This window comes from Candidozyma haemuli (assembly GCF_002926055.2).
Source record: "Candidozyma haemuli strain B11899 chromosome Unknown A_2014730914, whole genome shotgun sequence".
NCBI classification, from domain to species: Eukaryota; Fungi; Ascomycota; class Pichiomycetes; order Serinales; family Metschnikowiaceae; genus Candidozyma; species Candidozyma haemuli.
The window spans coordinates 1,156,814-1,172,357 of NW_020289906.1; the positions used below are offsets into that span (position 1 = coordinate 1,156,814).

The following is a 15,544-nucleotide window of genomic DNA, read 5'->3' on the forward strand; positions in this document are numbered from 1 at the left end:
GATATAAAATGTAGAATTCCGCCGCTAGGTCTTCACTTCAACCTCAACTGGTTTAGCTTCAGCCTCTGGCTTTGCTTCCTCAACTACTTTTGGTTCGACTTCCTCAGCTTCACTAGGCTTGGGCTCCTCCAGCTTTGGCTGTTTCACCTCTACCTTTGCCTCTGCTGATGGTGCACCATCAGCGGCTTCCTTACCATTTTCTTCATTAGTAGCCTTGGATGGAGCTTCAGTAGCCTTCGCCAGCGATGCATTTGAAGCAGCAGGTTCTTCCTCTGTCACCTCCTTATTGGCCTCAGGTGCTGGTGAAGAATCGCCCAAGGCTGGTGAAGGAGTCATGGCTGCCTTCCTAATAAATGCCTTACTCACTTCAAATGGATTACCGTCAAACAAGCAACTCTGACATTCTTCAACAACTTTATCGATGTTGTTACCATTCTTGAACTTGAACCTGACAAGGACATTGGAACGAGGGTTCCAGGCTTTCGCCAAACGGTGAGTCTTGGTGATCTTGACTTTCACGGGGTTATAAGCCTTGAAGTAATCGAACATTAAATCTTTAGTGACCTTTCCTTTCAAGCCCCTGATAAAGATCGTGTCATCGGAGTAGGTATTATCCTCTGGGTCCAGCATAGAAGCTCTAGCAGAGCCCTGTTCAGCATCAGAAGTAGTGTCACCCTTTGCCCTTCTATCCTTACCAGCATGATAAGTCGACAGCCTTCTTAATGATGACGAATTGCCAATTGGACGAGTTGGAACAGCGGGTGTAGCACTCTTGGGCGCTTCGACCACCTCCAGTTCCTGGGCGTCGTTAGCCTCTGCCTCTGCTTCCGCTTCTGGAACCTTAACCTCTTTGACATTTTTCGTGTCAAGAATAGTTGAGGTAACAGTTTTGGCGGCATCAGCTTTCGCTCTCAAACCATTGAAGATCTTAACCTGAACGCTGCTGCCAACAGAAGGCTTCCTTTCAGGCTGAGCTTCTTCAGTACTCAGGGCCTCATTGGGAATCAACAATGGTTGTTCTACGCCATCGTGCTTATTTTCCCTCGATTTGCCCAATCTAAACGAGCCAGTCCTCTCAACAGGGTTGTAAGGAGTATGGTAACGAACAGTCAAGTTCCTCGACTTGAACTCCATGGTATGCAAGCTATCAACAGCATTCCTTGCATCAGCAAACGTTTCGAAGAACGCGTAACCCAAGCCCAAGGGCTTGCATTTGGAGTGCCTCAAAGGGTATGGCGATAATGGAATCAACACATCCTTACTGATAGGCGTTAGTATTATGCTTATGACATCCATCTACGGGTGCCACTTACCAATTGTAAGGCGACATGAGGGCAGCCAATTCGTCCTCGGAAGTATAAAAGTTGAGGTTAAGGATTTGGACCTTGTGATACATGATTAATGGGACGTGTTTATAAAACAGGAAATGGCCAAAACAGGGCGGATTTCACGTCTACTTATACTCGGGGAAGCACTTTTTTGCAGCCAACCCAACCGTACAGGCCTACCCACCCCTGGCCAAATAACCATATAGACAAGCCAAAAAGAGGTGAATTTGGTGTTGGTTTTGATTAAATGGAGGTATTCGGAAGGGGGAAGGGCTGTTTCAGGATGGACTGGTTTGGGGAGGTAATTGGCGTTGTAGAAGAGGAAATGTAGTGGGATATGGGTACTTCCACGGAGGGGTTCCTCGGGCTAGGAGTCTCAAATAGTTATAGTTTCAGGGCCCAAGTGGGTTAGATAATGTCCCTAAGTGATAAATCTATGGGAGTTTCTGGTTGTTTCACATTTTATACGGATTTCTTGGAATGATAAGGTTTGTATGGCCTGGGGTGAACTACCTGAGGATAAGCGAGCTAGTGCCTTTAAACCCTGATATAATGAAGTCAAAACTTTATTCTTAACGGCAAAGAGGCCTTCAATGAATTCCACTTCATGTCGCCATTCTAGATTTCGCCAAGTAGATGTCAACTGAGATGTTGATGTCTCTTGAGATGGTTCTGATGGTACTACAGTTCTGTGGACCAGGTAAGACAGTGAAAGGTTTTAATAGAATATTAACGCTTTGAAAGTCATCAAATATCCAAGTAAGATGAGAAGAGACTTCAAGTTGGATTGGCCTTTCTCGTCTTTGGTGGTTGAATCATGTATCTTACTGACCAACAATAGACCTACAACAGCTGGGGACAACCATGACATAGTGCAACGTGCTTCTGTCTTAAAAGCTATCCTGAGGCTTGAAGAGTCTCCTTCTCTCTTCTGCTTCTGCCACATGTGTCCACGGGCCTACGCATATCTGACATTATTTTATATCATTGAGTACTTACAGAACACCACTTAGTTGCTCTCCTTCTCGGCAGCCAAAACCTTGGCGGTACCACGCAAAGCGTATCTGTGGTTTCTTCTGAACTTGGCGTCCACGTTCTTCAAAGATCTGTATCTGTGAGTCTTAGGCTTCTTGATACCGTTCTTGTGGGCCTTCTTGTTCTGGTTGTGGTTGGTATGGTTCTTAGACTTAGCCATTTTCTGACGGTTAGTATAGGTTCGGAAGGATCACGGCCTGAAGCGCTATGGGGGAATTTTTCATTTTAGGGGATGTAAACATTTGGACCTTCGTTGGTGGTGGAAGAACTTCGATGGAAGGTGGAGGACTCAAATGGACTGGAAATTCATCTCTGGAAATATCAAACTGGATAGCAGCTTCAACAGCGTTTCGTGGAATGGCCTGAACGACGTTTTGGCCCGGATATAGACATACCGATTTCTATGTGGTGGAAGAAAGGGAAACTTCTTGATGCGACAGGCTCTTTTTTGCTAGAGTGGGAGCGAAAAATTTGAGGTCGGTGTGCAGGGAAGAAACAGTCACCATGGTCACGTGGGACGGTCTACCTCTCACCACCATAACCAACCAAGTAGCTCCAGGAGGTCAGTACATGGAATTTTTGAAAAACTAAAGGGCAAGGTAATATTAACTAAGTGCTTGAGATGCATTGAAGTAGATAACGTTGTCTATCGACGTCGATTGCTTGTCTTTGTTGGACAGTGTTTGTTCTAGTAGTACAAATTAATGGCTGCGAAATTACCGTAGAGGACCATAGTTAGCCTAGTAAGCTTAGACATCCTCTGCAATGTCAAATCGGTGTAGAAAATGCCAGAGTTGAAGCTAAGGCCAATGCAAGTACCCAGGCAAAGGTTCTTGGGCTACTGAGAGTTTGGGCTACGCTGCTACGAGCTGGATGGGGCCTTCCCAGTCCCTTCATGGCACAATGGCCCACTGTTTCCTTAAAAGTCCGTGAAATTCCTGTAAAACTAAGTAAATCTTCCAAATTAAGCCTGGGTCTGGGTCTGGGTACCTTCCAAAGCCTTAGCCCTCTTGGCGGCCTTGTCGTTGTGCTTCTTACCCATGATACCACCTCCCCAGTGCTTTCTGTGCTCCTCGTACTTCTCAATGAAGTTGGCGTTGATGGTGGAAACCAACTTAGACAACTCGGCTTCGTCCTCAGAAGAGACCTCAGTCAAAGCAGCGACAGAGGAGGTCTTCTTGTGGACCAAAGTACCCAATCTAGCCTTGCCCTTGACAATGGCGTATGGAACACCCATCTTTCTACACAAGGCAGGCAAGAAGATAACCAATTCAATTGGGTCAACGTCGTTGGCAATCAACACCAACTTAGCCTTCTTGTTCTCAATAAGAGAAACAACGTGGTTCAAACCGTACTTGACGACAACTGGCTTTGGAGAAACATCGTGAGCGCTCTTACCCTCAGCAATGGCAGCAGCCTCCTTGGTCAATCTCTCCTTTTTGTCAGCGGCAGTCTCTGGTCTGTACTTGTTGAACAACTTGAAGGTCTGAGTAGCGGTGTTCTTATCCAAGACATTCTGGAACTGAGCAATGGCTGGAGGAACCTTCAATCTCATAGACAAGATCTTCTTCTGTCTTTGCAATCTGACGTACTGAGGCCATTTCACAAATCTAGACAAGTTTCTCTTTGGTTGAATGTCCTGGCCAATACCGTAGTTCTTGCGTTTAGGCTCAATAAGAGGGTTAGCGGTTGGGGCCTGAACGGCCTGGCTTTTAGCAGCCAATGGGAGTGGGGCAACTTTCTTGGCGGGCTGTGTCATTGAGATCAGTTAGTTTCTGAGCTTTGTTCTCCATAAACTTTCAACGAACAAGTCATTCCAACTATATCTCTACAGTATCAAAAGATACTCAGCCTTTGCACCAAGAAGTGGAAACACATTCTTGTTACAACTGTCACGGGTAAGGTGACAATGCCCGGGATGCTTTCAAAGTAGCATTTGGGCGACATTTCTGTCAGTGAGTTGGTTAAGGTCCAAGGTTAATTGATGTACCCGAAAACTCAATCTACAGTTTCCAAATATCATCAAAACCATGTCCAAAACCGAAAGAAGGGATCCACTTCCTGGTGCCGTAGAGGCATATAATTCGGAAGATCGTCTTAGTTTATTCAAGGAATGAAACGTACCATAATGTGTAAAGAAAAAGTGGTGGATATGGTCTGGAAAAAAATTTTCCACCGCACTTGTAAGTAGACCTGAATGTGCACTACCGGTTGCAAAAGACCCTAAGAAGGGACAAACATGTAAGGAAGCGGTCTTTGATGGAAAAAGTGACTTAAAGGTGTGAGAGCTCTTCTGGAAAGCTGTTTGGTGGACTGTTCAAATCTGTGTTTTCTAGGGTTGATATTAAACAGTCGAAGGCTATCTCTGTCAGTTGAGGGTTAGGGCTTCCAGAAGACTAAGCCCTGGGTGGTACTCTAGAAAGCAACAATAAAGCTAAGAATGGTTCTTCTTTGGCTGTAAATAAACGCCTTATAATTGTCATCCCTCATTGTTGGTAAATCATAGAAGTATCTTAGTACCATGTCAACTGTTAGTGCAGGCCAGAGACCCTCTACTTGTACTACTTAAACATCCAAAGAAAACATTCAAACACGTAGAAACCAGAAATTTAACCAGAAAACCAACAAAATGCTGCCCTCCTGATTTATCCTCTTCTTCGTATTTTTTTTTTTCTATTCCACTTCTTCCACCACTATGGCCTCATCACTACGGAATAGTCTCTATACAGTGCACCATGTTTCCTTATCATGACCTCTTCACCATTATCAAGAAAATCATCTTTGTAACCTCTTAACTCTCCAAAACCCACTCCTTTCAAACCTCCCTCTCCCTCCCGTCTTCCCAGTCTGCCTGTTTGGGAAGTTCTTTCCGTCCATCTATAAGGTTCCTTGGTATCGCGGAAAACAAATATCAGACATCACCTCCAACACCATGCTTCACTATCTTCAGTTGGCACCTCTTGCCGACACGGCCGCCTCGTGGCGGACCAATGTTTCTGGTATTATGGGCTCCACATCGTATGTATAAGGAATATCTGTCTTTTTATGGGCTTGTTCTAACTTCTAGTCTCGCATGTTGGATCGTCTTGCTTATGCCTCAGCTCATTGAGCAGTGGAGGATGAAGTCTGCTGAAGGTATCGCTATTGGCTTCATTACTATCTGGTTTTTGGGTGATTTGCTCAACTTGATTGGCGCCTTGTGGGCTGGCTTGCTTCCTGAGGTTATCTTCTTGGCCGTATGGTTCTGTATTGCCGACTTCTTGATGATCGCTTCTTACTTCTACTACACTACTGTTTACCCTAAACACCACAAGAGAGCTAGAAGCACTGCTAGTCGTGGTAGCCGTGGCAGCCGTGGCAGTCATGGATCTCAGGAAGGTGCTCCTTTGTTGAGAAGAAGATCTTCTACCTTGACTGACATCGCGATGGAACCTGAGTACCATAGTATTGTTACCAGGTACATTTTGCCAATCCTCTTTGTCGTTGCCGCTGGTGTGTTGGGCTTCTTGTTTTCTGATTCTGCCGCTGATGACAACAAGGGTTCTGATAAGATTGACGCTGGTCCTCAGATAGTCGGTTACTTGTCTGCTATCTTATACTTGGGAGCCAGAATCCCTCAGATCCTTCAAAACCACAGAAGACGCTCTGTGGAGGGCTTGAGTTTGCTCTTCTTCTTGTTCTCCACTTTGGGTAACCTCACCTATGCTGGCCAGATCTTGTTCTATAGATCGGACTCTCAATACATTGTATTGAACATGAGTTGGTTGTTGGGCTCCTTGGGAACCATCCTTGAAGATTGCGTTATTTTCTTGCAATTCTACTTATATAAGGGCCACCACCAGCATCAGGAGGCCATTGCTTCATAAACATTTTAATTCTACGTTTCATAATAAAACTTCGTTATAGTACAGATTTACCTATTTTCTTTTTTGGGGGTTTCTTTAAGTCATATCATTCGTAGTTTTGCAAGGGACAAAAGTCTTCAATCGTCCAGTCGGTACTGAAAAGATTGAAATCAAGCAATTCGTTTGGGGTAACGCCGTAGAGTGGCGCTTGTTGCTGCTGCTGTTGTTGTTGGTTAGGCGGGGCTTGCAGTGATTCCAAGGGTGAAGGCTGCACTAACGGTAATTTCTGATCGTTAGGGGTTTGTCCCGCAGTGTCGGCGAAAGATGTTGCCGAAGTATCTGACCTTGGAGTCACCGGTCTCGTGGCCTCTCTAGGCGCGTTCTTGAAAGGGAATGATTCCATCGGTAGTCTCTTTGGGAAAGCAGTTGAGTAAGGATCAACATCAATGAGGTAATTGAAATTAATCCACAAATTGTCAGTTTGAACTGTCTTTGCGAGGTCCATACCACGAAGGTCTGCATCGTCGATCGAGCGGTTGCTGTAGTAGCAGAGATGTCCAATATCACCAGCGTTTGAGAACGCAGGCGGAATATCAGTTGGAATAATGTTCTCTAACTCATACTGCTGACGCTCCGTCCATGTCACGTTAGCTTTCTTGAGCAAGTCAATGTCAGCATTGTACAACTTGTTCTGGTAGACCATGTTGTAGCCAAAACTGTTGGACTTGGTCGTCTTCCAAGCGTAAAAGTACCTTTCACCGAGCAACTTATTAAGTTTAAGTTTCCTTAAGACGAACAACTCATTCTTGGTTTCAAGACTTTTAAGTGAGCCCACCATAGAGGTATCAGTTTCACCGGAGCTCTCCAAGACAATCAAACTGCAATTGAGTCTGATTGCAAAACCCAAACACGAGACAGCGACAATATGGGTGTAAAAAAGGATAGTAGGAGACATAATCATTGTGAAAGTATCATCAAAAAACCTGTCGCAAATGAAAAATAGCTCAGAACAAAAATAGTTCATTTCACTGAAAACAATGAGAAGCATCTTTCGGAAGAAGAAAAAGTCATAACTGTGATCTCCTTTGTACTTGTAGAACATGTGCAAGAAATAATAAATAGTTGCGATGAAGAGTCTCAAGGTGACAAGCACACGAAGGTTGAGGATCTTAATCGAAGGATGGATGTTTGTAGTTTTCTCTGTGAAGTAGTCTGGTACCACGCCAAATGCTTGGCCAAGCTTGTATTCAAAATCATTCAAGCATTGTACCAAATCTGAGCTCTTGTGCACATTCTGTAAGTCCACGCAAATTTCAAGAAGTGAGAGACCCGTCAGTTGAGCGTGATAAATCTGTGCAAGCGATTCAATGGTTTGCTTTTCAAGCTGTTCGTCAGCAATATTGGAAGTACCACTCTTATATTCTGGAAGCTTGGTATCATACAGATGAGGTCTGATAGTAAGAGGGCAGAAGAATTGGTAAGCAGTGTTGAAGTCCAAGGTGACCAAGAAAAACCAAACCTTGCGTCGAAGGAGTTTTGTTCTCTCATCCATTGGGTCCCAAAGGGAATCTGGATCTCTATCGAGAGCGAGAGAAATGGCCATCTGGGTCAAGCTTCCGCAATTTTCAATCGTTGCCATGGTGTTACAGCCAGATTCACTTTCCAATGCAACGGAGCGATATGCGCACATAAAGATAGAAGCTTGAAGCACGACAAAAGATGTCTTGAGAGGCGAGCGAGCCTTCTGCAAAAAGCTGGATGCCAACTCAATTGCATCAATGGTAATAGGAAATTGCATGGAGAAGTGTTCCTCGTCAGCGAAAGTACCCATCATGCGAAGTTTGGCTTCGTTATGTTCCTTAACATTCGAGAACTGACTCATATACGAGAGTCTCAAAATAATAAGCACATACGCCAACACAGCGAGATCTTCCCTATTCTGTAGGTTCACATTATCAACCACTTGACCGTCTGGTGAGTATTGGATGATCCTATCGATCTGAGCGTAAGTCCAGCTCTCGTCAATGATAGGATAGTGAGCATAAAGCTTGCGGAAGAAGCGTCTCATAAGAGCAACCACCAGTAGTTTTGGCGGTAGAATCTTGCGTAGAGATACGGGAATCGGATCAGACTCGTGGAAATCTTTAGTGAATGTGATGGCCAAAGGGAAGCCATACTGGGAGATCAAGTTTCTGGTACGTTTCGTTAGAGAGCCGCCAGCGGCAGCGATTTCCTGGTAGTTGGGAATGTAACGGTCAGTAAACACCCGCTTAACTTCTTCGATGGTTTTCTCTTGGACATCTTTGGGGAACGCGCTGACGGTGATGAGCTTCATGGAGTTGCTTTCTTCATACTTCCAGAACAAACGAGCACCAGGCTCCTGCTGGGATAACACAATAAACATCAAAGGTCTGGCAGTTCTCTTCAACCCCGTAAACCGTTTTAGCGTATAGTTCATGCCCTGCAGTAGCACTGAAAAGTCCATATGGAAGTTGAGAAGGTCGCCAGTGCCCACAATGGGGTTGACGCCAATCAAGTACTCGTTCTCTTCCAACACCACATTCGGGAGCGGTGTAGGCGGCGAATTGTTCGAGATGGGGATCAGCCCCTGAGTGTGAGCCCGGCTCCTAGCACTAAGGTGTTTCTGGATATTCGTGTTGATGCCGCCAGGCGACTTATCAGTAGTAGAGTTATCGGACCCGTTGGAGGCCACCGAGGCAGCCGAGGCAACCGAAGACGGTGGTGCTTCCTTCTTCACAGCAGGAGGAGGCCCATACTCACAGAGCTCAGGGCACCCTCTTTTCACACACTGAGAACATGGGTGCTGGAGATCACACTTGGACTTCTTCGCCCTGCAACGACGACAGACCTTAGTCAGTCTGTTCCGCTTACGAGGACGTGGTTGGGACTCTGACATTGGCGAATACTGCCCTGGAGAAGAGACGTTTCTGGTGGTAGGCATAAAGTTGGACCCACCCCGATTATAATCGAGGCACGAAAGCAGGTGCAGAAAAGTGCGATGAACAATACAAGCGGGTGAAGTTTTGGAATGAATGTGAATCGCACCGGAGGGGTTATTTTGTATGTGGGGCGGTGGCAGGCGGCGATGGCGGGCCGAGGAAGCTGGTAGGCTTTAGTTTTTTTTGTCTTTTTTTTTTTCTTGCTTCTGACAGAAAACGACCTGACAAGAAAAGAACAAGGAGTGGTCAAAATTGATCTTTTTGTCGTAAACGCGGCACCAGTCGCTGGAGCAGGGAGAGACAGGCGGGACGGCAGCATGTAGTGGGTGGATTTTTGCCGCCGCGTTGGCAGGTGGGCGGTTGGATCTCGGCTGCGTTTTTCACTCTCATTGACAGGCCTGAGATGAGGTTGAGGCGATGAAGGCGTGAACGAGATGGTGGAATTAGTGAAAGGTGGGTTTGTGCCTTGTTTGGGATTGGTTGGTGGCGTAGGGTAATTTTTTTTATTTTTGTTTTGGTGGGGTTGCCCCAGATAGACGCTTGTTGTCGTAGCCATGCATGTGTGGAGCTAAGAAAGCAGGCTTGGCTGCAACGGTGGATTGGTTAGAGCCGAGACTTAAAGTTGCATTGAACGTTTTGACAACGGTGATCTTTTCACAAGTGAAAAACTCAAAAAAACGGGTCTATCACATGGCCCCCTGGTGTTAGAATGATCACTCACGTCGAACAAAGCCAACATAAACGACTGAGCGTGAAAACACTGAGCAATTCAAGCCTCTTTGGGTCGCCACCCTTTGTATCGGCATTCGGAGCTCGTTCTGCGGTGGTTCCGTTGCAGATGGGCTCGGTAGCATGAGAATATTGCCAATTTCACAATTCGGATTAGCCATTGGTTGGCAAAAGATGTTCTTGTGAAGATGAACGTTTTTTTCTTGAATGGCGGAGTTGGTGGTGAAAACAGAAGCGCAACCTCCATTCTATAATGGTGCATTGTGGTCCTGGCGTGGTTTCTAACGGTCGCTCGACATACTCCGAGATGTATCCCAGAAATCATCTTGAGTCACCCTCAGTTCAAACAACAACCATATAGATCCTTTCCTTGCACAATTCGTGCCCCTCAATTGTTCCGTGGACCCTGCGTCACCCAAATATCACCCCTCCATGGCCCAGTCTCCATAAACAGTGCCTAAAACTCAGCACCATAGTTTCGGAGTCGGATTGAAAATTCCCCAGTGCTATTAATCTCAATAAGGTTGTTACGGTGCATAAGTTGCACAACCTGCTCCTCGGGACTTCCAGAAGATACCGGCACCCATTTCTCTGGGTCTTGTACTAACCGCAGCACAAGCTGCTGAAGAAGTTGCATTGAGTGCTTAATCTTCATTTTGAACGTATCCTCATCAACCATTCCCGTATTCTCCCAATCAAGCATAGCATGAAGCTTCGTAACCACTCTAGCCATATGCTGCTGTAACTTATCCTCCACCTTCTTAATACTAGCAGTTGCTTCCCTAACATGTTCTGTTTTCTCTGAAAGCTCGTCGTCAACATGCTGAGCGTTGTGGAGCTTCTGTTCCATAGCCTTCACTCTTCCTGGGTGTCCAGCTATACGTTTCTCCAAAAGCATCAGCATAGTCTTATAATCTGCCAAAGTCGTCTTCAACACGTTCAATTCCTGCTGGAGCTCAACATTGCCCTTCTTGAGCTCCTCGGTAGCCTCCGTCTGTTGCACCACAGCCTTCCCTGTAATGTAAGCAGCCGTAGCAGTCCCCAACAGGTCGTTCTTCATCACAGTGTACGGAAGTTTCTGGTACATCTCGTAAAGGGCCAAAGTATGTGCTTTCCTTCGTGTTTCGTCTGTCCACAGTTCATGTTCATTGACTGGTTCTCCTTCAAGCTTCTCCAAGGCTTGTTTGGCTTGATGTAGGAACTTCAGTGTTCTGTCAATGTCTTTGCTGAGTTTCTTCTCATACGCTTCTTGTACTGGATTTGAGATTGCCACGTCTTTCTTCACGTGCTGCTGAAGGAGTTTCTTGACTCTCTCGCCTCGTTTGGGTACTTCTGTCTCCATGTTGATCAGTTGTTGGTGAGGCGCGATAAACACGGTGATATATGGCGATGAGATGTATCACAATAATGTGGAATGCAGTGGATGCTCTGACTTTTTTGATTTTAAAGAAATGGGTTTTGCCTAAGAGTTAAGAAGAGGTTTGAAGTTTTGCATCTTTTTATTTTTAATTTTTCATTCGTATGTTCATGAATGGTTTCACTGTGGTTACTCCACCGTGTCTAGCTATATTTACATATTTCGCAGCCAAAATGCAAAGTATTGTTTTTATAAACCGACACCAAAAATCGAATATCCTTGAAAATACACAAATTCATAGCATAGTATTCTTTCTGTATACCTCTATCAAACCGGAGTTGTCTCTCTCCGACTTTATATAATTTGGTCCCAGGATGGAAGAGACTCTGGATTACTCTCCAACGCGGCCTGGTAGTCCTCCTTTATCTCGTCCACACCGACAATCTCAGATAGTCCTTTGACGTTCCGTAGAAGTCTGTCTTTAGTGTTGGTTGTTCCAGCCTTAAACTTCATCACCCTCTTCAATAACACTATCCACGCAGCAAGAAGATCGTACTTGTGAGACGCAAAGAGCTCACGGCCCTCCTTGTCTTCCACAGCAATGAATGCCGTCAAGCATTTGTCATGTACGTTGAGAGCCATGTCTACCACCTCAGCCCCACCATCAGCATCTATAAGGAACGGGTTAGTGATGGTCTGACATAAAGTATAGTTGAGTCTCAGGAAGCAGCCAAGAACGGCAGCACCAAGATGATTGGCAATCAAAGAACATGCCTGTGATAGAAGAAATGATAGCACTTCATTGGTACCTCTATCACTGTTGCGTCCCTGAACATGAGAGATAGATCCCAAAACGTTCTTTTCGAGTACTTCAATATAAGAAGAGACCGGATCCTTGCGTAGGGCCTTCAACTTATACAAGAGCGGATAAGCAGCGCCTAAAACACATAGCGATACATTCGCTGGAGTGAGGTTCGGCAAGTAGTTCAAACAAGTCTCGGTAGATTCAAGGAATAGGTCCACATGTCCAGATTTCATCAAGACAGGACTATGGCCCAGTTCCAACGCGTTTTCCACGAGGTAACAGCCCTGAGCACGGAACAAGGGGTCTGAATCGTCAAGAACATTGAGTATGAACGTGATTGCCACAGGCCAATTTGCTTGGAACTCAGCGCTATCATCAGGAACAGCAAGAAACCCACATACCGTTGAAAGCGCCGTAATGTTCTCTGAGTGTTTCCATTCTTTCCGCTTATCATCTTCAAAAATACCACTTGCCACTCCCGAAAAGCCTAGAGAAGGCCTAAGCCCAGCAGCCTTGGAACCTGCCCTTTTGTAGCCGCTCAGCGAGACCTTAACGTTAGGAATAGATAGAAGCGAAGGTTTAATACGCTCAAGAAAACGACTCCCAGCCTGACCATACTCTTTTTGAAACTTCTGAGCCATCTGAGCCAATTCGTCATTGCTCCATGGCACTTTCGAGTTCAAGTACTGTGAAACAAGCACTAGCACATCTAGGCTATCTGTCTCTTTCAATTCCCCAAACACTCCCAACGCCAAACGCATCCATTGTACCTTTTCACCACTTTCACAGCTCCCCAAGAAATCGTACTCTTTCTTCTCCCACCGAAGGCCTTCCTGGATATCCTTCACCACCGTCCCATACTGTTCCTCAGTAAGCCCTTTGGCTTCAATATACGCAGCGAGAAAGCGTCCGCCATAAGTACGAAGCTTATCGTTGTAAACATCATCAAAAGAGAGATCCTCCCTCTTTACCACATCTGCAAGCAGCTCATCTGACTTGAGGCCGCCTAAGCTCATCGGTATCTGGTGATGAAGTTACGATTCGCGCTTTCTACCCCAGATCTTTACTACGGAATATACCGACTACCACTTGGAAAACCCTCAATGAAGGTACTTAATTTTGCTAGAAGGCTTCTGAAATCGGCAGTAACCGTCTCTGAGGAGATTCGCCTGGCACTTGCTGAAAAGTCAAAACCAGTGGTTTCTTTGGAATCCACAATTATCACCCATGGCTTTCCATACCCTGCCAATATCGAGATGGCTAAGAAGGTCGAAGAGGCTGTCCGTTCTTCGGGCGCTGTGCCTGCTACATGTGCATTTATTAAGGGTAAACCGTTTGTGGGGCTTACTGAAACTCAATTGGAGCAAATGGCTGAACTGAAGGCGGTTAATAAGGTCTCTAGACGAGACGTTGGCGTCACTATGGCCCAGGGCCTTGATGGTGGTACCACTATTGCGGGCACGATGATTTTGTCCCAATTGGCTGGCATCAAGGTATTTGCTACTGGCGGCTTGGGCGGTGTTCATAAGGATGGCCATGTTACTATGGACGTTAGTGCTGACTTGACGGAATTGGCTCGTACTCCAGTGAGTGTGGTATGCTCTGGACCAAAGCTGATTCTTGATATTGCTAGAACAATGGAATACTTGGAGACTCAGGGCGTGTTTGTGGCTACGCTTAACGATAACAACCGCAGCAATGTCGAGATTCCAGGCTTCTTTTGCAGAGACCTGGGCGTCTTGTCGCCATACCAGTTTTCGTCTTGGAAGGAAGCTGCAGCCATTGTGCATAACCTGAACAACGTCATGGGTCTTACCTCTTCGAACTTGTTCTGTGTTCCTCCTCCTGAAGATGTGGCTCTTCCTAGTGAGTTCATCGAGAAGGTTATTGTGGATGCTACCGCTAAGGCTGCTGAACAGAAGATCCTGGGTAAGCATTTGACTCCATTTTTGTTGAAGAGCGTTGCAGAAGCTTCAGATGGAAAGTCTGTTGAATGCAACAAGAACTTTGTTGTAAATAATGCCATTGCTGCAAGTCACTTGGCAAGAGAGCTTCTTGATATTGAAGCTCAGGGACCAAAAGTAAGTAAAGTGTAAAGTCTTGCAAGAAACTCATACTAATAATCAGGTAAACTTTGTTCCTTCTACAAGCATCAAAAAGGATACGCCCAAGGCTGTGTCTGTTGAAGAACCTACGAAGGATGTTGCTGACAAAGTCGATACCCTCATCATCGGCCTGATTGCTCTAGATACTATAAGTGTTTTCGATAAGGAGGCTACTATGGGAGACTCTAACCCTGGAAAACTGCGTTCTTCTGTTGGAGGCGTCGGCTACAATGTCTCGTTGGCACACAAGTATGCTCTGCGTGGGTCTACTTACAGATTTATTTCGGCTGTTGGCGACGACTTTGCCGGAAAGCTGCTTCTTAATGAATTGGATAAAACGCATGGTGATACCAGTGGAATAAAGGTCGTTCCTTCTTCTCAGACAGCACAGTACACTGCGATGCTTGATCCCCAAGGCGAGCTTGTTCTTGCTTGTGCTGATATGACCATTCTTGAACAACCAGATAATCAGGCTTTCTTGAAGGAGCAAATCGTAAGAGCTCAGCCGGGGACAATTGTGGTGGATTGCAATTTTTCTCCCGAAATGTTGAGCCTGTTATTGCAGGTGGTGAAGAGAGAATTGCAGTACGAGCCCAAGGTTATCGTTGAGCCCACTTCGGCCCCTAAGCTGAGCAGAATTGGACAAGTGAACACTAAAAACTTGGGAGTATTCCCAAATAATACTATCTCCATGATTACGCCTACAGTTGCTGAGCTTGCAAGTATTCATTCTACTTTCAGTCGCCGTGAATTGTTTGATGACTACGATGAATGGTTTCCAGCACTTGATTCACTTGGAATTAATTCTCAGTTCAGGGAAAAGATGGCTAGCCAGGCCAACAAGCATGAGGTGCTTAAATTTTTGCTTGAAAAAGGCGTCATTCAGCAATGTTTCCAGCTTATCCCATACATTCCAACCATTGCAGTGAAGCTAGGCAAAAAGGGAGTGGTACTTGTTAAATTGAGTACGGACGTTGAAGCATACAAGTCGATTCCAACCTCTTCTCCATATGCTCCATCGTTTATTTATACATCTGAAGGCCTGATGGTTGAGGAACAACGTGTTGGTGTTGTCATTGAATACTTCCCTATTCCAAAAGCGAACCACGACCTCAACGTGGTAAACGTTACTGGCGCTGGTGATACATTCCTCGGTGTTCTTTCCTCCCACGTTTCCAGTTATGACTGGCTCAGCTCTGAAGTCAAAACCATCGAGCAAGAGTGGGCCTTATGGGAAAGCATATACAACGCCCAGGTGGCCAGTGGACTAAGCATCCAGTCACACGAAGCCATCAGCCCCGAGATCAAGAAGCTCACAACGACACACTAATTTACTAGTCTACTCTACGGGTACTCTTCCTATTCTGTGTCGTATTACTA

The 15,544-nt window shown here is 45.6% G+C and overlaps 7 protein-coding genes across 7 annotated transcripts; 2 read left to right on the top strand and 5 right to left on the bottom strand. All coding sequences in view use genetic code 12, as the record gives it.

Moving 5' to 3' along the window:
• Window positions 1-24: 24 nt before the first annotated feature.
• CXQ85_000514 (uncharacterized protein) lies at window positions 25-1,296 on the bottom strand (the record flags this gene model as incomplete). Its single annotated transcript, XM_025484258.1, has 1 exon — window positions 25-1,296. The coding sequence occupies one exon, from the start codon at window positions 1,294-1,296 to the stop codon at window positions 25-27; it is 1,272 nt and encodes a 423-aa protein (XP_025342473.1).
• Window positions 1,297-3,327: 2,031 nt separating this feature from the next.
• On the bottom strand, window positions 3,328-4,122 carry CXQ85_000515 (60S ribosomal protein eL8; the record flags this gene model as incomplete). Its single annotated transcript, XM_025484259.1, has 1 exon — window positions 3,328-4,122. One exon carries the CDS (start codon window positions 4,120-4,122, stop codon window positions 3,328-3,330), a length of 795 nt encoding a protein of 264 aa, XP_025342474.1.
• A 1,173-nt stretch (window positions 4,123-5,295) lies between these two features.
• On the top strand, window positions 5,296-6,229 carry CXQ85_000516 (uncharacterized protein; the record flags this gene model as incomplete). The annotated part of the gene is made up of 2 exons (XM_025484260.1): window positions 5,296-5,381; window positions 5,431-6,229. The coding sequence occupies 2 exons, from the start codon at window positions 5,296-5,298 to the stop codon at window positions 6,227-6,229; spliced, it is 885 nt and encodes a 294-aa protein (XP_025342475.1).
• An 85-nt stretch (window positions 6,230-6,314) lies between these two features.
• On the bottom strand, window positions 6,315-9,125 carry CXQ85_000517 (uncharacterized protein; the record flags this gene model as incomplete). The annotated part of the gene is made up of 1 exon (XM_025484261.1): window positions 6,315-9,125. The coding sequence occupies one exon, from the start codon at window positions 9,123-9,125 to the stop codon at window positions 6,315-6,317; it is 2,811 nt and encodes a 936-aa protein (XP_025342476.1).
• Window positions 9,126-10,354: 1,229 nt separating this feature from the next.
• CXQ85_000518 (uncharacterized protein) lies at window positions 10,355-11,239 on the bottom strand (the record flags this gene model as incomplete). Its single annotated transcript, XM_025484262.1, has 1 exon — window positions 10,355-11,239. The coding sequence occupies one exon, from the start codon at window positions 11,237-11,239 to the stop codon at window positions 10,355-10,357; it is 885 nt and encodes a 294-aa protein (XP_025342477.1).
• Window positions 11,240-11,608: 369 nt separating this feature from the next.
• Window positions 11,609-13,075, bottom strand: CXQ85_000519 (uncharacterized protein; the record flags this gene model as incomplete). Its single annotated transcript, XM_025484263.1, has 1 exon — window positions 11,609-13,075. One exon carries the CDS (start codon window positions 13,073-13,075, stop codon window positions 11,609-11,611), a length of 1,467 nt encoding a protein of 488 aa, XP_025342478.1.
• Window positions 13,076-13,162: 87 nt separating this feature from the next.
• Window positions 13,163-15,494, top strand: CXQ85_000520 (pseudouridine-5'-phosphate glycosidase family protein; the record flags this gene model as incomplete). The annotated part of the gene is made up of 2 exons (XM_025484264.1): window positions 13,163-14,140; window positions 14,187-15,494. 2 exons carry the CDS (start codon window positions 13,163-13,165, stop codon window positions 15,492-15,494), a joined length of 2,286 nt encoding a protein of 761 aa, XP_025342479.1.
• Window positions 15,495-15,544: the final 50 nt, after the last annotated feature.